This window comes from Sesamum indicum, linkage group LG4 (genome assembly GCF_026168435.1).
Source record: "Sesamum indicum cultivar Baizhima isolate 11 linkage group LG4, ASM2616843v1, whole genome shotgun sequence".
Classification (NCBI taxonomy): domain Eukaryota; kingdom Viridiplantae; phylum Streptophyta; class Magnoliopsida; order Lamiales; family Pedaliaceae; genus Sesamum; species Sesamum indicum.
In genome coordinates this window covers 20,907,632-20,931,839 of record NC_142660.1, presented here as the reverse complement: position 1 = coordinate 20,931,839, position 24,208 = coordinate 20,907,632, and the positions used below count along the sequence as shown (strand labels likewise).

The window sequence follows — 24,208 nt, the reverse complement described above, 5'->3', positions numbered from 1 at the left end:
ATTCACAATCTCCTCATTTTAATATATCTGGATTTTGTAACTCACTCAGATTTGTGTAATATTAAGAGAATCCAATACAGAAATTATATGTGCAAGAACTCTTTCTCTGTGTCTCTGTGTGCGTGTCTGTTTATATATATATCGGCTCTGCTGAAGGGGTGAACCTAAAGTACATCGCACGATAAATGGCATTGTCAAATGAAGAAACGGGAGAAGAGTACGATATGAATGCACACGTCTCACTACCGGAAGACTTAATTGAGAAGTTGAAGAATGTTAAGAATTGGGAGGAGTGGCCATGTCGATGGACGTTCGACGAGGAAAAGATGAGCGTGGTGTGGTTATGGCCTCACTGCATTGTTCATGACAAACCTCCACTTGTCAATCATGATTTTGAGATTCTTGTGCCAAAAGACCACGAACTGGATTCTCAAGAAATTAAACCGGAGGCCCCTCAAAAGAATGACGAGAAATAATTATTATTATTATGATTATTTTTGTAATTTTCATGGAATATTCATTATATTGGTGTTTCTTGATATACTGTCATTCCTCTTGACTTGAATCGCATCAATACATGGGATCAACAATTTATGCCAACTCTCAGCTGACTGATACAAATGAAGTGATTTTCTGCCCTTTTGGTTGTCATAAAATGCTGAAAAGAACATGAGTTTTCAAGAGCTCTGCTCTTTTAGCATCAAATTTATGTTCCTGTAAATTAACAGATGAAACACAAGCACATACCATGATGACGTGCTTCTTGATTCCAAAGACGTGCTGCGACACAAAATGTCAGATCCTGTCTGAACACTATAGCTACACTTACAAAATAGAATGCCGGAAGAAACTTCTTGGAGTAATTCTTCAATCATGAAAGAAGGCAAATTCTCATAGTTCATCCTGCAAAAGGGAAACAAGAAACAACTCAGTCTAGAGCTTTGAATGCACAACCAAAAACCTCTGCAACTTTGCAAGTTAGGCCACACCATTTCAACATCAAGACAAAGATTTTCTCAACATTGCAAGTTAGTGTCACTTTATCATGCAAGTTGACAACATTATCTTTGTCTCCAAGTTCGAGATGTGGGATTTTAGCCAAAGTATTGCAACATTAGTTTCATGTTTCGATCTTTAATTAGAGAGTCTGCAGTTAGTATCTTCACCATACATACAAACAATTAGGAATATAAAATAAGATAAGTGAAATACTTACATGATAGTCATCATCCAAGTAATCATGGCGGTGCTGCAAAACAATTTTCAGGTTTAAGATGTTACGTTCTGAGTGCAAAATGAATTGAATTACAAAGTACCAGATGGGCATAAATTTGCATATGAATGTCTCCACACAGAAAAAAAAATTACAGAATCGTATAAACCCGACTAGAGAAACGGCAGTGATTCCTTAAAACTCAACAAATCATGATGAGAATACAACACCTTATTCTCTAGCTTAAATTTCCATTATATTTTCAGTCTGATATAAGGTATTTTGACTAAGCCAAAGACCCAACAGCAACATTTTCCTGATGGTCCCATACCATAGCCTCTTAGACATATAAATACATGGCTGGAACTCAGAAGATGGAGAAGTAATAGAAGCATCAGGCATTGCTACAAGAATCATTTTCGAACCCGATAAACAAAACAGCACATAATACAAGGAATTAGTTCAGGTACAAAAGGGCAAACCTTCTTGTATCTTTCTCGGTAGCGCTCCCTATCCCGTGGCCTTCTGTCGTAACCCCTTTCGCTTCTCCTCCTTTCACCTTCTTCTCTTGCTCGTCGTGCTTCCTGCAAATAAAAGTCAGAAATACTTTTATTTTTCCATCTTTCGGTGCCAAATCAATCAAACTGACAGTTGGTTAGGCTATGACCTCTTCCTCTTTTGCTTTTCTCACTTTCTCTGCTTCCTCAAAGGCTTCCTTTTCAGCCTAAATTCCAGAATATAACACAAAAGAGTGTAGAAGAAGTTAGAAAGCTAGCACTACAATGTGCTTTTAAGATAGATTGGAGCAGAGGCCCACCTCCCTATTGGCAAAGACTTCCTCCACTACTTTCTTTGCGTACTCTGGATCATCACAAATCAGAATGTTGTCAAAAACGGAACCTGCTTTCACCTGCAACCATAGCAAAATCAAACACCAGTCAAAATCAAACCACAAAACATTGGCTCTGCTGAATGTAGGAGCATATGCTAAGCTAGCAAAATAAACGTGCAAATCTTTCTCACCTGCCAAACTTCAATACCGACATACTTGATGGGCTTCAGAACATAAAGATCTGGATCATCTTCAAATTCTGACCAAGGGAAAAACCAAAGGGAAACAGAAATTAGAACTCGAAAGCCAATGAAAACATATAATAGCTCAACGATACTGAAAACTGCAGCCCAGCAGGTGAATGACGACAAATGAGCTTTACCAGGATTATCAATCCATGGAATCCTCCATTTTCCTTTATAATTAGGGTTCTTGATTTTCTGCTTAACAAGAAACAGTGGTCATTGATGTGATTTAACAATGAACTAAGATTTGAGTATTGCTGCGTAGTGTTCAAATTATTTTGGCACCTTAGGCTTCCATGGTCCCTTGTAGGCTGGATTTGGAATTTTGGGTGGTTTCCATATACCATCCTCTTCTTCGTCCCAGTCATGAGGCTGCTCAGGATAAAATGAATAACTAAATGATCGTTTAATATAATGCTCTCTCATCAATGCTTCGAACAAAAATTGAGTTCTAAAGATGATCAACTGGAACTTGAAAGCACTTAAGAAAACTAAGCAGCCTCGTTCAGATTAAACAATCATGATCAAGGGCTCTTGGTAACCATATATGGCGGCATGCATGTGACATGTTGTGCAAATGAAACTTAACCTTTAGTGGATAAACTAACCTCCTTTGCTTTTGGATCAGGTATTTCTCGTGGAATAGAATCATATCCCTGCAATGTGATGCATATTAAAACAGAATCATAAACAGAAAATTAATAAGCTGTTGAGGACACAATAAAGCTGCAAAGTGCAATACCTCAGGCTTGACATGATTTGGATCATCTATATATTCTCTATCATCCCAGTCTGCAGGCTGTCATGATGGTTTTAGAAGAACATGTGAGTATAAACCCATTATACCATCAACTAGTTATTACTTTCTCATTCTCTGATTTGCAACAATACTCGCATGTAAACTTAAACAATAATAATATTATAGTAAATAAGAGGTATACAGAGTAATGTCCTAGGATAAATACACAAGGTCAAATTAAGGACAAAGGAAAAACAACTTAACCTCACATGAAATTAACTAGATATAGGTAAGAGTTGAAAGAATTTAAGCTGAAAATAACCTTTTTTGCATTCACATCTTTAATCTTGCGCGGAGGTAGGATATCCCAGTCGGTATACATGCTTCCTGAATCTCTTTCTCGACCATCAATCAGGACACTGTACGTTGCATCAGGGCGAAGAATGAATGTATAAAAATGGGTCAACTTGTCCGTTTCACATTGCAGGTCCTTCTTGATGGGGTAATTTTGACCCTGATATGAAAGTATGACGTGAAGTTTCTTGGTCTGTGTGCCACATATATCAGGTCCAAACATCATACTGACAACAAATAAAAGTTCCAAATGATTAGTGATCCGAAAATGGAATGTGGAGGAAATGAATTTATGCAAGAAACTGTCAGTATTCTGTCCTCATGAATTAGCTGTTAGCTGAAACTATCATCAGCTGCTTCTTAAACTTTGCATGTAGAGCAATACTGTAAAAATAAAACAATGATATTTTCATAAATGGAACCTCTAACAGGAAATCAAGTAACACAACAAAATGAACCTAGAAGACTGAAAAAATGAAGCATGATTGTGAGCATCTTTTGAAGAAATTATATTAGATGCAGCTTAGAACAGTTGCATACCTGTAAGGGGTGTCACCACCAAATTTCTTTTGATTAACATAACCAGAAAGAAGCTTTATGTAACCCCCACCACATTCTATGTCCTGCTCAAATCTAATAGAATATTGAACAACCAAAGTTCTGTTCTTGTTGGTGAACTCCGGAATCTTAGCAGATATGGCAAAATGCCTAGCATCAGTCGTGGTCTGAATACCTGAAATGAATTGGAAACATCAGAAAAGCAAGCTATTGAAATTGCTTTCCAATCTTATTTCAAATTCAATAACCAAATTGTTGATAGAAACTATAACGTAAAAGGAAAATCCAGAACCATAAGTTTAGTTTGTCTCGAACAACTTAAAATGCATAGTTGAAGAGGCACACTTCAAATAAGAAACTTGTTTGCGAATTTCATTTAAAATCAATAATTATCAGAGCAAACATATATATGAGTGAAGAGTCAAACCTTTATCATCAGGATCACCATGCCACTTCCCTGCTGTGTGTTTGAAAGATCCAGCTTTCCCTTCAATCTTTTTCCAATCAGACCTCACCCATCTACTTTGCCATCCATCTTTTCCAAACAGCAAAAGGTCGAAAAATAAATATTTCAACAAAGTAAAATCTGAACAATAATTTCTTCAAGAATTGGCTCACTTTTACAAAAATAACTGGTAAGAAGAAAAACTCAGCAAGGTTGACTCTAGTGCTCAACCCCATAATCAACTAGATATAAGCAAACGATCAAAACTTACTCAGCTTCAAAACTACAGAATAAAAGTCACAAAATCACCAATTTGTCTGTACTAGCATAATCACCAACAAAATGTAAACAGGCCCAAGACATCAATTCAAGCCCATTTCCAGCTTGAAAAATTCAATACAACTCATCAAAGATTCGTGGGCACCCACAAAAAACTTGATATATTCATTGATCATTACTGCTAACCAACGCAAGCTCCAACTATAAAATAACAAAAGAAAATGTATTCCGGAAAGAAAAAGGAGAGAATATGTTGGAAGAAGTTACCTTCAAAACGCTCCTCAAAAATGATTTCAGCAAATGAAGAGCAGAGGAGTGAAGCTGTTAGTAGCAGCAGAAAAGACGCTACTGAAAGTAGCTTGTGCTTAGATTTTGCCATTCTTCAACTTTGAGGCGTGGGATTTGCTTGTGGTTGGGGGAGGGGGAGCTCAATTATAGAAATCATGTTTGTGTTTTGACCCCATAATTTATGGTTTATTACGGTCGTGCCCTGTTTACTACGACTTCTTTATTGACTTTTGAAGTCCCCAACACGGCCCCTTTTCGCACGTTAGTCCCGATTCCTTCTAGTACATTCTCTGCCCCCACCCCCGACACCTTCGTCCCACTGCCCTTTTGAATTAAAAAAATTATATTTTAATATATATTTTAAATTAAATTAAACAGTTAAATTATATAAAATTTAAAAAATTAAATAAATTAATTATCTTATAAGTTGAACGATATTTTAAATAAAAATTACAAAAAAATAGTGCCATGATATCTAAACCACCACTTTGGATGTACAACACCTCTTTTCTTCATAACTAGTAATTCTATGTATGTGCATAATTTTTAAAAAATATTTAAAATAAAATATTTTTATAAATTATATTATTTATTTTTTTTATAATTAAAAATTACCTAAAATAAGATGAAAATGCACGAGAAAAAAAGAATTTCGAAAAGGTAGTTTTGAAAAATCACGAGGATGAAAGTTAAAATAACTAATAAATTTAAAAATTTTAAAAGATGACAGATCAAAATTAATTTGGACATCAAATAGACCCTCTCAAATAATATATAATATAGGTTGTATAGATATGTCATTGATGGTGTAAAAAATCGTAGAGGTGATATTTCATATAATTACAATAGAATATAAAATACAAGTCTCTCTTTTTTTTTCTTCTCTTTCACTTCTCACGTTTTTTGACTCCTAGGTGACTAAGTCTCCTCTTTAGCCCTCATTAGCGATTTTTTAGCTTCTGTTAAAATCCGTTTGTAACATTAATTTTTGTGGCTAGTGTAGAGTCCATAATTCTCCAACAACAAAGCTGCTCGTCTATAAATAGGCTCAGCTCTATGTATTTGAAACACACCAAAAATCCGAGAGCCTCTTCTATCTGCTCTGCTTTCTCTCCTTCCTCTTCTGAGTGTTATTTTGTTCGTTGTTCCAAGCTCTCTACCACGAGTGCGCGTGTCAGAGAGTTATAGTTGTGTTAACCTTGGGGAACGAAGGGTTTATATTATCTGCACCACGGTAGTATCAAAATTTCGCTTTCAAGGCAGTGGTTTTCCACGGCACAATCTTTTATTTTCCAACAGTTTTAAGCGAAATTCTTGTTATAATGGCTGTTCCTATTGCTAAAACATCGCCTGACCTCTCCAAGCTAAAGCCACTTGACGGTACCAACTACAAATGATGGTCACAAAAGTTGCTCATCTTTTTCGAACAATTGGATGTGGACTATGTGCTGTTCCAAAATCCATCGAAAACTCCAGCACAAATCTTTACTCTTGCCATTCCTGCAGCAACGATCTCCACAAACGGGACAACCATAAAATTTGAAGATGAGGCAAAACAGAAGTATGACAGAGACAATAAAATGATGAGAGGTTACTTGCTTAATCATATGAATAATTCTCTGTTCGACTTGTTTGTCAATTATAGTAGTGCCAAAGAAATCTGGACTACAACATGGGTGCTTGTTGGCACTGAAAAATTGTCTTTCTATGGTCGTCCTAAATGTTGCTCCACGTCATTTACAAACTTCTGACATCATCTTCCCTATTTTTTTATCATCTTGTTTGCTATGTGGTTCCCTACAAAGCGTATCCTTTCTTCTCCTAATTATTATGATTGCACAATGGGTTTTACTTGTTCTTTAATGCAGTTATTATGTTAGCTAGATTTGTGTCGTCTGTTTTGGTGAACATCTCAGAATCATATGTGAGCATTGTCTTCTCATTTTCTTTTATCAATGTGTACTTGCAACTACAGGTTCCAGTTGTACACTATATTCTTGATTCTCTCAAGTTGAAGTCCAGTGATGCAAAAACCATATGATCCTCTAATGTTTTATTTTTCGGATGACTCCAAAAATCTGTTATAATATTATTTAATTTTCTTACAGGTTGTGAGCTTGCATGTTGCTGCAGAAAAATTTGTATCCTTGATTCCTCTAATCATGTCTAAAGACGATTTACAATTTCCGGAAGTTGATTGGAAAAGAGAAACTACTGATGTTCCTATTGCTTAGAAGATCAAAATATTGGCTGGTACGCTGATCTTTCTCCTGTTCTCAATAATTTATTGTTGAATTCTTCAAGTGCAGCTCAGTCCTCTTCCTCCATGCCTGCAACACCAACGTCATCTTCCACAGCCTTTGTTTCTGTCACTTGAAGTCTGTATAAACCGTGTTTCTTTCTTTACATTTTTCTTATGTGTTTTGCACATTTGTTAGCTAGCTTAGGTGGCAGGTGACGTGGCGTCTGATTTGTTATTTTTGTTATTAGTTACTTGTACAGTTCTTTTCTCTTCACTGACCTCTGCTTCTTATATTTAAGGTACTGTTGTATCACTTTTCTGAATCTATGAGAAAGAAGCTTTATGATTCCATTCTCTGTGCCATGGATTCATTTTTAACATGGTATCAGAGCCATCAACTTGATGGTCTCTGCATACAAATCCTTTTCTACATTGTAATTGTTCTTCTACATTCGCTAAAACTGGATTTAGCATTTGATGAGCATGGAAAGTTAGGTGCTTGAAGCTCCATTCACTGATTGTATGGTGAGGACCTGGATCTTGAACACCATTTTTAAGGAATTGGTGAATGCTTACTTCTATGCAAGTTTGTCCAGATATCTCTGGTTGGAACTTGAGGCTCGGTACGGTGAATGTAATGGAACTTTACTTTTACAAATTGTAACGAGAAATTAGTTCAATCTCGCAATGTAATATGAGTGTAACGACATACTACACAAAATTGAAACAATTGTGGGATTAGTTGATATGCCTCATGCCCCCAGCCACCTGTTCATGTGGACTGTGCATCTGCGACTGCAACAAGACCAAGGCAGAACAAAATGATGCTGGTCAGTTGATACAGTTCCTAATGGGACTAAATGATTCATTCGACAATATACGCAACCAAATTCTAGTTCTGGAACCACTTCCCCTTTGTCAATAAGGTGTATTCCATGGTACTACGGGTTGAACGACAACAAATAGTAAATTCAGAATACTCTAAAGTAGGGGAGGCTTCTACTATGAGAGTGTATGAACAACGACATAGTGGTGGTCCTAAGAACTGTATGAGATGAAAGGGACTCGTAGAAAAACGTACCCTCCACTGTGAGCATTATAATAGGCCGGGATATAGCAAGGAGACTTGCTTCAAGCTCCATGGTTTCCCAGACTAGTACAAGGAACTACATGACCGGCGATGAAAACAGAGCACGACGAGGAAGGGGTATGCTGTCACTGAAACTATAGATACTTCACTTGCAAACGCTGGTCATCCTAATAGCAGTACTTAATTGATGTCAGAACTATTAGACGCTCTACGTATGATGCAAGGCAGAGCTCCTTCAGATCCAGCGAATGTACATTTCGCTCAAGTATCAGACATGGTAGGTATGGCTATGGAGTTTTCTAGTTTAGCAGACTGTGACTCTACCTCCTGGATCGTAGACACAAAGGCCAGCTACCATATGTGTGGTTATATGAAGTTATTCCAATCTCTCACTACACTCAAAACACCCAAACAAATTTACCTACCTGATAATACTTTCACCCTTGCTACACAAAGTGGTGATATTCAGCTTTGTCCTAAACTCACGTTGATAAATGTGTTGTTTGTTCCCAACTTTACTCATAATCTGCTCTCTGTATCTCTACTCTACGCTTCACATCATGTCAGTTTCTTGTTTCATGGATCTTTTTGTGTACTGCAGGACCTGAAATCTAACCATATCTTGGCTCTAGGGAAGCAACATAATTGGCTCTATCATCTGGAGCACAACTCCTTTGTTCCTGTTTTTGCAAATTCCAATCACACCTTTGTACATGCTTTATTTTCATCTTTAGATCATGGTAGTTTTACTTTGTGGCATCAGCGTTTAGGACACTCATCACCTGATGTAATGCAGCATATCAAATCCTTATGCATTCCTAAATCTCACAAAAGACATCTTTATAGCATTTGTCCATTAGCAAAGCAAACTCGCATTCCCTTTCATTCAAGCAATTCCTGTACTAACTCATGTTCTGAACTCATACATATTGACGTATGGGGTCCTTATAGACAGGCCATGATTTCAGGAGCTCACTACGTATTAACTATCGTTGACGACTTCTATAGAGCCACATGGACTTTTCTCATGAACCAAAAATCACAAACACTTCATACCTTGACTGTTTTCTTTGCTTAGGTACGCACTCAATTCAGCTGTAAAATTAAATCCACTAGAACCAAAAATGGCTCCGAATTCGTGAACTCTAGTTGCCTCCATCTCTTCCAAACTCTTGGCATTAGTCACCAAAAATTTGCATTTATACACCCTAACAAAATGGGGTAGTAAAGCGTAAACATAGGCATCTTCTACAAGTCGCTCGAGCTCTTATGTTCCAATCACACTTACCAAATAAGTTTTAGGGGGATTCCATCTTGACAGCAACTCACATTATAAATAAGCTTCCTACTCCTACCTTAGACTGAAAATCCCCGTTTGAAATTTTGCATAAATCATCCCCTAGATATGACACCCTTAAATCCTTTGGTTGTCTCTGTTTCGCTTCCAATTTTTACCCAGGGAGGTCTAAGTTTGATAAACAGGCGTTTGAATGTCTTCCTAGGATACTTGCCAAACCAAAAGGGCTACAAAGTGTTTGACATCCACAACAACAAGGTCATTTTCTCAAGAGATGTCCTTTTCTACAAAAATGTTTTTTCGTTTAAATTTGCCACACGAACAGAACAACGAACTCCACTTCCTCTGCCATCCTTTGTTGAGGATTCTTCTATTGATCCTGTGAGAGGTTCTTTTACTCCCACTATGAGTCACGAGTCCACTCAATCTGAACTTGTTCAAACTGATTCCAGTCCTGCTTCTTTACCTATTGATCCTCCATCACCTAGTCCTCTTAGACGCTCATAGAGGATCACATATCCACCTTTCTGGCTACGTGACTTCGTTAGTCATACTTCTCAGGTTCCTCCCTATAGCTTCACCTCCTCACACTATGCGTTTAAGACTGCTTTGTCTACGGTTCAGGAGCCTAGTTGTTACAATAAAGCTATGGAATTTGAGGAGTGGAGGCGAGCTATGAGGGCTGAAATTCATGCCTTAGAACAAAATCAAACCTGGGAGCTGACATATTTGCGGCCTGGTAAGAAACCGATTGATCGTAAGTGGGTTTATAAAGTCAAGCTTAACCCTAACAGCAGTATAGAACGCTATAAGGCGAGACTCGTTGCAAAGGGGTATAATCAAGTCGAAGGCGTCGACTATTTTGATTGTTTTTCTCCAGTCGCCAAAGTTGTTAAGTAAGGGTATTCTTGGCTGTGGCTACTAGTTTTCATTGGCCTCTACATCAACGCGATATAAACAATGCATTTCTTCACGGTTTCCGTGATGAAGATATCTTCATGGAACCTCCAGCCAGTTATGAGGTTCCTTTGGGCAAGGTTTGCAAGTTAAAACGTTCACTGTACGGCTTAAAGCAAGCATCTCGTCAGTGGAATCAAGAACTTACTGCTAAGCTTATTCAGTTTGGTTTTACTCAGTCATTGAATGATTATTGTTTATTCGTTAAAGGCTCTACTGATTTACTTGTCATTGAACTCGTTTATGTTGACGACTTGCTAATCACAGGACCATTGGAGGCGCTCATTGCTGAAGTTAAGAATTTTTTGTATGCTACCTTCAACATTAAGGACCTGGGATATGTCAAGTACTTCCTTGGCCTTGAAATTGCTCATTCCACAGTTGGTACTTTAGTCACACAACATAAATGCATTCGTGATATTATTGCTGATACTGGACTTGAGCACTGCAAACCAGTCTCCACTCCTTTGCCACTTGATTTAAAGCTCTCATCACACTCATCTCCTCCTCTTGTTGATCCAGAGCCATACCGCAGGTTAGTGGGTCGTCTCCTCTACTTGGGCTTCACTCGCCCCAACATTTCCAATGGTTCCCAGCAGTTGAGCCAATTCCTTCACGAGCTATGCCAAGTTCACAGGGATATTACGCTCTATCTTGTACGTTACCTAGCTGGCTGTCCAGAGTTGGGTTTGTTTATCCCTGCCTCTCCTTCTTCCACACTCACGGCATATTACGACACTGATTGTGGCAGCTGTGTGGATACGTCGGTCTCTCAGTGGGTATTGCATATTTTTGGGGGATGCTCTTATTTCATGGAAGACAAAGAATAGTCCATCGTTTCCAGATTGACAGCAGAGGCAGAGTACCGTAGTTTAGGTGCGACTGTATGCGAGCTTCAGTGGCTCTCTTATCTCTTGAAGGATTTTCATGTTGCAATCAGGACACCAATTTCTCTATATTGCGATAATCAGCCCGCCTTACATATTGTTGCCAACCCCAACTTTCACGAGCGTATGAAACATCTGGAGATTGATTGTCGCTTGGTGCGTGACAAGTTCAAATCTGGTTTTATTCCTCCTTCGCACATCTCTAGTAAGTTGCAGCTGGTAGACTTGTTTACTAAGTCCGTGTCTGGTCCGTCCGTCGCTACTTTCTTACCCAAGTTGAGCTTGTTCCCTTTCACCCACGCCCAACTTGAGGGGGGGGGGGGGGTTGTTGAATTCTTCAAGTGCAGCTCGGTCCTCTTCCTCCATGCCTGCAACACCAGCGTCATCTTCCACAGCCTCTGTTTCCGTCACTTGAAGTTAGTATAAAGTGTGTTTCTTTCTTTACGTTTTCTTTATGTGTATTGCACCTTTGTTAGCTAGCTTAGGTGGCGGTGATGTGACGTCTAATTTGTTATTTCTATTATTAGTTAGTTGTACAGTTCTTTTCTCTTCACCGACCTTTGCTTCTTATATTTAAGGCATGCTGTATCACTTTTCTGAATCTATGAGAAAGAAGCTTTTTGATTCCATTCTCTGTGCCATGGATTTTACATTCATTTTTAACATTATTACTGAAGGTTAACACTACCTGTTGAAAGATCATACAATCCTAACAAATACAAATGGAAATGTTTCAATAAATTTGTGTATTCATTTGTATCATATTCATATAGACCTAAAATCTTCAATCTGTTGGCGAGTTATCTCCATTTGTTTTGCTCAGAAAATCCTAACTCGCAGCCCCCATCTTCTATTGTTTTTTTCTCTGTCATCCGACCACCTCTCTATTCAACCTTACCACCATTGAAAAGTCCTTCCAACAGCGAACATTTTGGTACCCAATGAAAAAATTGCAATTTTTTACACCCCACTCCGCCACCCCTATTTGAGAAATGAGTAAAAAATTCCTATAAAAAATAAAATAGTAAACTATTCCCTGTGTTTTGAAAAAGGAAACAAATTACTTCTTATCTAAACCATTGATTCATTTTTTGAAACACAAAGAGTAATTTACTTATTCTTTTTTCTTAGGAGGTTTTTGTTCATTTTCACATATTACCGGGGAGTAGATTGCATTTAACTTCAATTGTAGGTGGTGTTTACTTTAAGTATGAATTATTTGGATTTCAGGATAGATTAATAATAATTGAAGAATTAAAAAACTCGAGATTAATTATACGTGGTTTACTGTACGCAATTGTAAGTGGCATGTTTACCATTCCATGTTTATTTGTTATATTTCATACCAATTAATTAGCTGAAATGACTGTTATACCCTTATCACTGTCTTTAAAGAATGTAACGGATTTTACTATTTCAACTCATAACATGAAAATTTACCTATTTGACCCCCGGTGTTTTGGGGAAGAAGAGGGTAAAAAGAAGAAGGGGGCGACTAGTACATAAAAGAATAAGCAAATGGCCTTGATAAAATCGCAGTGCTTCTTAGGGGCCGCAGCCGCTGGCATCTGTGGTTTCTATTTAATCTACAGTCTTGAGTCTGACAGGGAAATTACAGAGAAAGGGATCGGCTTTAACGAACCTCTTCTTCCTCTCATCAGCCCACCACTTATTATTGGTGGGTTTTCGATTCTGAGTTTGAGTAATTTCCCAACAATCTCAACTGAACTCGCCCAGTTGAATCTCGATGTAAACGGCATGTATACCATCAGTCTCTTTCCAGTCTTATCTTTCTTTTTTGAAGGACATATGCTAATCATCATACTCACTTTCACTTTTTATCTTCAGTTGAGTTTGCAGTTTTGTGCTTTTGCCTCTCTTCTTCAGTTGCCCACTAAGTCTGGCAAGCATACTTGGAGCTGTCGTTATTCTGCAGGTAGATGATATTTTCTTGCATTATATCCATATACTCTTTTTTTAATGAATTTTAGTTGATGGTAAAGATTCATACACATTGATGAAACTTTTAATGTAAGACTGTTTAGCTCATAAGGGATATTGGTAGTGCCAGATGTAATGTTTATATGAGTGGAAAGCAATGTTATAGGATATGAAGATATGAATAGGGATGTCTAACTATATTGTATGTTTTGTCTTAATTCCTGAGAACATAAAATACAGTATTAACTAATTAAAACTGCACTATACAAGTTCGTAACTTGAGTAAATATCCACTCGTGCTTTTCTTGGAATTTAAATTATGGAGTTAAAAATGAAGGCATATCCGAGCTCTATATCTACTGGAGCTTGTTCTGTTATCATTATTTCTACTGGGAGTTGCAAGTTTGCAGATATTGGCATATTAATATATCCGTTGTGTGACACTCTGAGAGTGAAAAGAGCTGCAATATGAATGCCTTCATCAATTGACAGAAAATTCGCCCTTCCCCTGCCTCCATATTTGCTGCTTTTCGTCGCACTTGACAAGTCCATTAACAAGCTTTGAATGTTATCTTAATGATATTTCTTTTTTTTTGCAATATCGTTATAGCATTAATTCAATTCAGTACCACAATTCTTATTGGTGGCCCTTATGGGCATCTTGAGTAAATGTGTAGCACTACTCCACCTATGCTTGTTGATATGGAGATGAGAGGAGACCTCAAAAAATCCCCACCGGCCTTGGTGTTTTTGATATATATATATATAAAGCTTTAACAAAGTCGAATAGTCTGTTTTTGGTAAATTCTTGGTCAACAAAGGTTATCTTCCTCCTAACTATCATCACGGCCGTCATCCTCGTAAACTCATTGGAAGCTGGTGATGGTACATCAGTACCTATATTTGTATCTTATTTTCTTGAAATGAAAATGCTTTGTCTTTTGCTTTTGTGGTCTCCATGTCAATAATGTATATCACTATGGTGCTATAGAACATTAGGGGTTGATGATATACTACTCCAAATTAAGTTGTTTGTTGCTGCTCTGAAATCTTTGTTTTGGCTTTGAATTAAAACAAACATATAGATAAAGATCCAGATTTCTACCAGGTAGCATGTGAAGTTTAAAGACTTCTAAAACACCTTATATAGTTCATTGGTGTTGATGTGAATATTGCTGGATCCAGCACCCACGTCAGGCTCGATTCATGTTACTGCATTGACTTTTCTAACTGCTTTCCTGCTTGTCCTTGCCACTAATTTCGTTAAAAATTTCTTCTTCTAGGTTCTGAGTTCTGACAGGGTTTAATTGTCTTTCTTCCTCTGTATTTTGCAGTTCATGGCCTGCCAAATGGATATAATAACCTTGCAGACTATGTCTCTCAGGCATTCTTGTGGCATTCAGAATTTGGTCAATATGCAAAACTTATCTAGACAGACACCCAAACTTGATTTACCTTCTTATAGAAAGAGGTATATTTCTGAATTTACTGGCCTTGTGATCATCGGAATCACTATTATCCTACTCCAGACTTTTAAGATTGCTTAAATTCTTGAAGTCTTTCTTATCTAGTTTCGCCATTTTTGGGCTTGTGGTCTTCTTTTTGTTGGTCAATGGGGTTGGTAATGAAAGTAACATGAGACCTTTAATGGCACAGACTGATTTTATGACATACATTTTCATTATACTGTGCTTTTCTTCAAGTAACTGGTTGGACGAAAGTATAAAGTAAGCTGACCCTTGAGTACAATGAGTTTTTATGTACCAATTTTTCTTTTCTAGTACATTTCATTATTTCCATGGGACTCATGACGAACTGCAAAGTCATATTTCTCATGCATAATTTGCTCTTCTTTTCCTTTTGTTCAGTATTCTGAGCCGATATTTCATGTCACTTGTGTTTCCGTGTTTGGCATTTGTAACAGTTTGCAGTCTAGTCGACATGGTTGGAGAATAGCATTTGCTTTGAATACTGATGGTTTTGCAGCCAACAACGACCAAGGCAACCTCAATGGGAACAACTCTGCTCTTGGTGGAACTCGTTTAGGAAGGATAGTTGGTGCCGGTAGTAGGCAGCTGTTGAGTAAGCTCAACTCTGCTAGGAAGAACTTCCCAATGAAAGTATTTCTCCTGCTCCTTGGCTTCTACACGGCTAATGCTCTCGCAACAATTCTAGGCCAGACGGGAGACTGGGATGTACTGGTAGCTGGAGTTGTAGTTGCTGCAATCGAGGGTATTGGTATGCTGATGTACAAAAGGCCAATGTCTACCGGGAGGTTGAAGTCTCTGGTGGTAATGATAAATTATTGGAAAGCTGGTGTCTGCTTAGGCTTATTTGTTGATGCTTTTAAGTTAGGCAGTTGACTTTCTGCCATTACACATTTATCCTTCAACCAAATGTCTAGTTTCACTTAACATCAGCTCTCTTCAACCTTCATGATTTTCCTCTGCACAAATGTGTGGGGAGGATTGCTGTATAAATCCTTTAGGAATGTGTAGGTCCTGTAACATTTGAAGCTTCAATAAGAGTTGAGTTCTCCGAGTAATTTTGCTTGTCAGCAACGATTTTTTGATTTATGCTAAAAAATCAGCTTAATGATCCACACAACTATTGGGACAATAGCAGAGAAACATAGGGCAGCCATAACATTACTGTACTGCATTCTTGCACGCACGTTCCTTTTTCTTGGCTACCAGTTGCTTTCGAGGAGGCTGTCTTGTGTCTCTATAGACTAGAATCCCACCTCTGATTTTAAAGAATAACATTGCATCTTTACAACGATACCTTATGGATCATTCCCTAAAGAAAGCTATGTTGTATGTGACTTGTGCAAATTCGCGGAATTTGAATCCTAACATTTCATTCCTCTTTTCTCCCTCCGGCAAACGACCCTGGAGCCGGCCTTTTGACCAAAGCTTTGCCTTGCCAAACCATCATTTCCTCTCAATCAATTTTCATTTCCATTCACTTCGGGGTAGAGAGAGAAAGAAAGGCGACTCAATCAAATTTATTTTTGTATGTTCATTTATGATCATGTTAAACTATTTTTTTAAACTTGACCAATCAATTAACAATTCTTCTATTATATATTTTCATTATGTTAAAGTTCAAACTCTTGTAAGGAAATCAATCAATTGTAGTAAGTTCAAACTTCAGCAATCAATCAATTGCCACTCAACATGCAAATTATTTGTAGGAACTCTTTCTTTTAGAAAATATCTAATCAATTATGTTGTTAATTAAGAGCTTGTTTGGTTGGGGTAAAAAATAAGTGTATAAGTGAAAAGAAAAAGTTGTCGCTTGGTTAGGGAGAGTAAATGAAAGGGTAATAAAATTGGATGTTTATGAACTAATTTTTCCATTCCTCTCATTGAACTAATTAACGAACTCTAAGAAATGATATAACTGATCATACATGTGAATCCAAGTGCTAATATGTTCGAAATTGCAATTATTCTTCTTTTACTTCAACAATTCGAATTTTGCTTAACAAAAACTTAGTCTTTACTACCACTATTTCAAGTGGTTGATTTTATTTTGTTTCAAACACAATTTTAATTATCGTAATTATTAGAAGAAATAATTAATACCCTCCAAACATATAGGGTAGTAAAGGCAATTTAGCCCTTATTTTATTTACAAATAACAATCTATTTTATTAATTTTAATTCAAAATTAATTTATTTTATCAATTTTAATCAATCAATTCATTTTTTTAATTTATTTAATTAAATAAATATATATATAGATTCAACAAAACTTGATATTTACAACGGTTATAATTGGGACTCAAGATGCACAGCGAGTTGGGCCAGTTCAAAAAAGCTCAGCCCAAGACTAGCTCACTATTGTTCATGATCGGTTGAGGCCGGGACCAAGCCCAAGCGTGTCTATTTTATTTTTATTTTATTGTTTTATGAAATAGAAGTTTTTTTTTTTTTAACAATTACCTAAATTAATTATGAAATACAATAAATATTAAATTAAATCACAAAAAAATCATAACTAAAAAAATAATAGTTAATACTATATAATGAACTTAAAACATAATAAATTAAAAATAATAAAATATGAAAACAATAAATAAAAATATTAATGAATTAAAATACTAAAAATTTAGAAGTAAAACAATAATTTTTAGAGTTCCATAAATATATAAAAGCTATTAGTATAGTTAATTTAGGAGAATAAAATAAAATTTCTGCATCATGCATTATTATTATAAAAACAAATGGCCCGACTCAGGAACAGATAGTTGGGATTGGATTTTGGCCAACCCAATCCATTTTTTATTTGGTTCAAACCAATTCTGAATCCCAGTAGACATCTTGAATTGGGACTATGGATTGATTATCTACCTAATAAGCTCTGCCCACTGCGTATCTTGCAAATGATTGTCGGGATTCGATTCATTCTGTTTCCTAGTTGTATAAATAAGTGTAGGCATTGAGTACATAATGCACATACAAATCCTTTTCGCTCTCGTCTTACAATGTAAAATTTCGATACTACTAAAGTAATAATCCACAAAAGCATAAAAAGCCCATTTTCGTATTGCAGTTTGAATTACAAAGCCTGATAACAACTACTTTCCGAGGACATGTATTCAACCCAAGTTCCCAAAATTCATAGCCAGATTGAACACACAAAAGTTCAAACTGGCTATTGATGAACTCCAGCCATAATGTCCTTATGAAATTTGCCTGCACCTAAGAGAAAAAACATGTCTGAATCACATGAAAAATGTCAAAGGCCTAGCTATCATCCTGGATTCTCTCTTTCTAGCAAATTAGCAGGGTAATCATTGAAAAAATAAAATAAAATAAAAAGTTAGTTATGTATATAACGATCCCGAAAAACATGTCTGTCCTGGATTTTACGTGTCGTTCCATACGGTAAAGTTTGAAGCTCCATGACAAACAGCCAAGTTGCTGTTCCTTGCTGCAAGCTGAGTTGGCACAGCAGTGGGGATCCAGTTGTTACAAGTTGATCCTATGCCATCTGATGATGATTGCTGAGACTGATAATACAAGTTTCTTGCCTGCTGATAAGCATCTGATGATCCAAAATTGCCCTCATACCCAACTGCCTTCTCCCCTTCATTCCCAAGAAAACCGTTTCCCTGGTTTTGACTCCCATCTTGAACAATCACTGTCCCCATCATTGGCACCATAAAGCCGCTACCATTAGCTCCATTCCCATATGAACCATTCCCACTCCCGTCCCCGTTGTTATTCCCATAAACCACGGAATTAGAACCTGAACTGTGTTCCATGGAGGAAGAATCCAGGCTCATGAGATTGTGCAACACAGATGGTTGCAAGAAATTCTGCGTGTTTCCCAGTTGAAGTTGATGATGAATATCGTTGAGACCGTGACTGAAATCATGATCTTGCTCTTGTTTGCACCACAGTCTCTGGTGGGCATAAGGGTACATGTTTAGGGGCTGACTTTGCTGGAATGCAATCGTCGGCCAGGAATGATTATTCCCTCCACTGCCGTAGTTGTTTATGTGCCCATCTGTTAGGTGCAAGCTCAAGTTCCCTTCATTAGCCCGGTGCATTTCTAAAGCCGTCTCTGCATTTTCAGCATCCTTGAGGCGCTTTGCTGCTCCGCCTATTGGCAAAGTGCTGCTTTCCAGTATGCTTTTCACATCGTATCTGTTGATCTCAAAGTTGGTGACGGCGTTTAAGCCCCGGAATTTGATGGCTGCTATGTCATACGCTTCTGCTGCTTCCTCTTGTGTGCCTTCAAATTCAGAAAATTTAGAAGAAAATTAAAAAGTCTTTTTGCGGAGATATCATGTACAGTTAAGTAAATAATAAGGCAAGTGGCTTACTGAAAGTTCCCAAGTATAGATCCTTATTCCCTGCTACTCTCCCAATTCTTGCTTGCCATCTCCCATGCTGATGATGTCTGTAATTTACAGTGCTTGTCAGAGATAACTTTACAAGATTGTTTAAAGGTTCATTTATCATGTAAAGGTTGCAGAAGACTACAAAAGTTGCCATCGAATAATTTCCATAATCAAGTTATAAGAAAGAACACGAGTCATTCAACATCACTACACCCATGTTGCCTGTCAGATCATTCATGCAAAGAAAAAGCTACATCAATTTTTACCTTGTAACTCCTCGATAAATAGACGCCCCGCGAGAGAATCCACTGCTTTTCCTGGAAGAAACGCAATTATTGACATGATAAGCTATTTTTTCTTCTTAGCTTGATTCATGCTTACTCAAGTGATTCCAGTTTATTACCTTCTTAATGATGCTACATATTCCTGTCTGGTCATGTGCTTCATTTCCTCCAGTTCTTTCTCATAGTTGCTGATCTGAAAATTTTAGAACAACACCAAACGAGAAAAAGTGTCAAATGTCTCTAAATCAGTACATAACAAACACTCGTATAGTAAAAGCAAATGTTTAGTTATATATATATATACATGTCTCTGGAAATTTTGTTACAACTCACAGGAAAATTTGTAGTAGTGGTGGTTCCCCAATACTTGAGTGCTGCTAAATCATAAGCTCTAGCAGCCTTTTCTTCCTTGTCATAACCTCCTACATTGTAAAATACCACAAGGGTTGCAAGAAAACTTTTATTTTTCTGTATAGTACTAAAGATCACATAATTTTAAATTGGAAAAATGAGAGAGTTAATGGGAACATGAAGAGGAAAAACTGGCAGACTTACCCAAGTAAACTGCAGTGACAATTAATTTAATCATCCCCCAACATGCAAATTCAGAAGAAGAGGGAGACAAGGAAACAAGGTAGAGAGTTAAAACCAAGAAATATTGTAATAAAATTTCAAATAATTAAGATTATTTTAACTCAAGTAATAATGGCAGACAATTTCATTCACACCTTGCCTTCCTTTCCGGGTTTGTCCCTCTCTTCTACAACTATTATCCCATAAATGTGCCTCATATCTGCCAGTCCATCTATGCCTGCACAAAAGAATTACAAACAAAAACATTAATTAGATTAATAATGTACAAGAACTGTAAGAAAATTTGCATCTTAATCATTTCAACCCCACAAATTAATGTAATAAAAAGCCCAAAAAATTAACATCGGAAAAAAAAAAAAAAAAGAAAAAACTCAAACCTTGTTACACCACGGTAAATAGAGGTCCTTTGTCCGAATGTGTCTATAGATTTCCGGGGCACTGACTCAACTGCACCACCACCTGCAGCCTGACTGTCAGCTAGTTTGCTATCTGATGCACAACTCTCCATTGCATTGCCATTTGTGTTCATGGAGAGTGACAATGTCTGTGCACCTGCAGACGTCGGCCCAGCAAGTGGCGGCGGAGCCACCGCCTCGTCGGCGCCGCCTTTGTTGTCTGGGGGGCCTGGGTTGCTCCTGAGCCAATTCTTGATCATGGAGAGGCCAATGGTACTGTTGGTGGTGGTGGTGTTTGTGTGGTGGGAAGTGGGCTCAGTTTCTTGGTAGATGTTAAAATTACTAGTATCATAATTAGTGTCGGAATTAGATGCAATATGATCAAGGCAGAGCTTCTTGTGGTGTTGATGATGGTGATCATGAGCAAAAGACGTCTGGCCTCCAACCCCAAGAAAGTTCTCCAGTTTCGGCGTTTCTTGATTCTCCAGGCTGTGGCTGTGGCTGCTGCATGAGAAAGAGTTGATGCTCACATCCTTGATACTAGTCCAATCTGCAGAAACACAAAGAAAATCAGCAAATAAAACAAGGGAAATTTAATTAATTAAGAAATGAAACACAAACATAGAGTAGGAAAAAGTGTTAAGTAAGAAGAAATGAAACCTTGAGAGGTGGTGTTAAGGTTTGATGTGTTGAAAGGTTGGAAAAGGGAAAAAGGGGGTGGAAGATTGAGAGAGGGAAGGGGGAGTCCTGAATGATGAGAGGGTGCAGTAGCAGTAGTGAGATGATTGAAGCAAGATTGAGAGGAGACAACTTGGGCAGCTGCTGCAGCTGAGATTTGGTCTAAGGTAGGAAGTGATGATGAGTTTTCTTGGGGAAGCTGTTCTTGAGGTGAAAGGGAGAAGCCTAACCAGTTATTATTCATGGAACCCATATGAATTGGAGTGACGAACACACACACAGACACTCTCTCTCTCTCTCTCTCTCTCTCTCTCTCTCTCTCACTATATATATATATATATAGATGTGTGTGTATATATATGATCAGAAGAAGAAGAAGAAGAGTAATAGATGAAGTTCATGCATGATAAGGGTTAAAAGAAAAAAGGGTTTGAGTTTGGGTTTTGGGGAAGAAGAGAAGAGGAAAGCTCCAAAATATCAAACCGGAAAATCATTTCTCCCAACGCAAACTTCACATTTATATGCACACTTTCACACACCCACACCCAGATTCCATCTCTATGCACATTTTTACACACACACACACACACACAAGTGGCCACCTAATATTTATATTTATATACACTTCATTATATAATCCGAGCATTATCAAAAAATTTATTTGTATTATATCAAACAAATGAACCAAATTAATTATTCAAAGTAAATCTCACTTTTTATCACACATTCAAACCTACAAAATTAGGATTAAATACATTTTATATCCCTTAATTATGCATTTTATCTCATTTACACTCCTAAAATATAAAAGGTAATAAAAATATCCCTGACAAAATAATTTGACATTGATAAGATAAAAATGCCCTTCTCACTTATCTCTATATTTTTTTTAAAATTTCTCTCCCAAAATTATTTCTAGTGATTTAAAATTCTACTCATATTTTATTTTTAAAATAATATTTATAATTAATAATTTTTTTATAAATTATAAAACACAAAAAAAAAATTATAAGCTCAATATATGCTAAAATATTTAAATATATTTTACAAAGTAAATAAATTATGTCAAAAAATACACATAAATATGTGTCAATACATAATGCATATAATATTATAAAAAAATATGTTATATAATTTTTTATTCAATTACATGCATGTCCACATAATAAAAATATATCATATTATTGCTTTAAATATATTTTACAATATATATATGTTCGATATAATATTTTAAATTTGTATTGATACTTTGTTTTTAAAAAAAAGTTCAATATATAGCAAAACAGGCAAAAAAATATGTCAGTTGTATAAAAAATATAAGAATTATAAATTTGTGGAGTTTATACAGATTCTATACTCAGTATAGAAATTATAAAATTTGAGTAGTGTTTATTTTAAATCAAAATATTTATAATAATTTAGATTATATATTTAGGAGAATGATTGTAATAGAGATATTTTAGGGGTGCAAATAATAAGGTATTTTCATCATAAAAAAAATAGTGTATATCTTGAGGGGCCATTTAATTTATTACGTTTTTATAATTTAGGGGTGTAAATGCATTTTATGCATAGTTCAGGGGTGCAAACCGTATCCAACCAGAAAAAAATATTACAAAATACTAAATAAATTGATCAATAATAATATTATTTTTGCAAGTGATCAATTAAAGAACATTAATATTTTGATGAATAATTAAAACCCAATAGCCATGCTCAACAAACTCAACTTTTTGCATTGCATTTTGTCCAACATTGATAGATATTATTAATTTGTCATGACCCGTATACAGTCATTTATATTTTAGAGAAAAATGAATTTTTATTTATCATAATGGCAGTGGAGATCAGACATTATATAATCTGTGGAAAAAATACAATTTTAGTGCTGTAACTTATGGGAGGTGACATTTTTTGTCCTATACGAATTGATTTTTGCAATGGAAATTTCCATCTTTTTTCGGCTAATTTGGCCGAAAAAATTACATGTGATGTGCACATGACTCAATCAAATTGCATTTTTAGTCCTGTAATTTAGGAGGCATTAGCATTTTTAGTCCTATAACTTTGAAGAGTTGACATTTTTTTTCCTACATGAATTTATTTGCAAGACTAAAATTACAAGTAAATTGCAACTTCCAGCCAAAAATAATTAAAATTGTCAAATTTATAAAGTTATAGGATTCAATTACAAAAATCATTTTATACAAGACTAAAAATACCACTTTTCTTAAATTACGGAACTAAAATTGTGATTTTTCCTATAATTGACACCACCAATATTCAACAACTCAAGAAATGCCAAAAACACAAGAATGATTAGTCTACTACATACAATAGGTACGTAACTAAATTAAATATCTTAAAATTCCAAGTGGAACCATCATCATCATCATCATCATCATATATATATTCATGCACCAATCTTCAAATTCTTAATTTTACATATATATATATATATATAATGTATTATATGATGATGGGCATACACTTAGGGTTTGGAAGTAGTTTGCCTATAAGAGAACTAATGAAAAGAGAACACGTACGAGAGCATGCATGCAACATCAAATTATATATATAGAGAGAGAGAGAGTTTTGAGAATTATAGTCAATCCAAATATATATATATATATATATATAAGGAAATTGAAGTTATGTTGATTAATGGGATATATATTAATTACTAGGTAGTAATATTTAGGGCAATTAACATACACATAATGATGCATGCATGGCTTTGCACCCTAACATCATCATGTCCTTTCCTAATCTTTAAAATTAACTATTTCACATTCATCCTACCTCCCAGTTTTTTTATTCATTTTTTTTAAATTATATAAAATTTATATGTAATTATATCGAATTTTTTTTAAAAAAAAATTATCGGTATATGCATTAATGATGAGAAATTTGGTAATAAGGATCCCAGGAAAGGCCCCCATTCCATCCCACATAATGTATGAATAATATAGATGCCCAGTTGGACACAATTGTCATATCACTGTCAGATTCAGACATCTGCCACTCCCCATT

General features: G+C 36.1%; 3 protein-coding genes across 4 annotated transcripts; 1 reads left to right on the top strand and 2 right to left on the bottom strand.

Annotated features, from left to right (window-relative positions):
- Positions 1–555: 555 nt before the first annotated feature.
- Positions 556–5,092, bottom strand: CRT3 (calreticulin 3). Its single transcript, XM_011078845.3, has 14 exons — positions 4,933–5,092; positions 4,369–4,476; positions 3,924–4,116; positions 3,352–3,610; positions 3,033–3,089; positions 2,899–2,946; positions 2,576–2,662; positions 2,428–2,485; positions 2,237–2,304; positions 2,031–2,123; positions 1,881–1,937; positions 1,696–1,797; positions 1,217–1,249; positions 556–903 (listed from the first exon to the last, which is right to left on the bottom strand). The coding sequence occupies exons 1-14, from the start codon at positions 5,042–5,044 to the stop codon at positions 892–894; spliced, it is 1,287 nt and encodes a 428-aa protein (XP_011077147.1). The 5' UTR covers positions 5,045–5,092; the 3' UTR covers positions 556–891.
- A 7,834-nt stretch (positions 5,093–12,926) lies between these two features.
- NPQ7 (antigen receptor-like protein (DUF565)) lies at positions 12,927–15,912 on the top strand. Of its 2 annotated transcripts, none has more exons than XM_020693134.2 (4): positions 12,927–13,182; positions 13,275–13,362; positions 14,702–14,838; positions 15,292–15,912. In XM_020693134.2, exons 3-4 carry the CDS (start codon positions 14,705–14,707, stop codon positions 15,728–15,730), a joined length of 573 nt encoding a protein of 190 aa, XP_020548793.1. In that variant the 5' UTR covers positions 12,927–13,182; positions 13,275–13,362; positions 14,702–14,704; the 3' UTR covers positions 15,731–15,912. The 2 variants fall into 2 exon arrangements, with proteins under 2 accessions (XP_020548793.1, XP_011077146.1); XM_011078844.3 differs by having other exon boundaries at positions 12,927–13,186.
- Positions 15,913–17,879: 1,967 nt separating this feature from the next.
- LOC105161222 (AP2-like ethylene-responsive transcription factor BBM2) lies at positions 17,880–21,677 on the bottom strand. The gene is made up of 8 exons (XM_088880172.1): positions 21,158–21,677; positions 20,480–21,047; positions 20,237–20,319; positions 19,842–19,930; positions 19,628–19,701; positions 19,491–19,541; positions 19,207–19,283; positions 17,880–19,115 (listed from the first exon to the last, which is right to left on the bottom strand). The coding sequence occupies exons 1-8, from the start codon at positions 21,426–21,428 to the stop codon at positions 18,244–18,246; spliced, it is 2,085 nt and encodes a 694-aa protein (XP_088736298.1). The 5' UTR covers positions 21,429–21,677; the 3' UTR covers positions 17,880–18,243.
- Between the last annotated feature and the right edge of the window lie 2,531 nt (positions 21,678–24,208).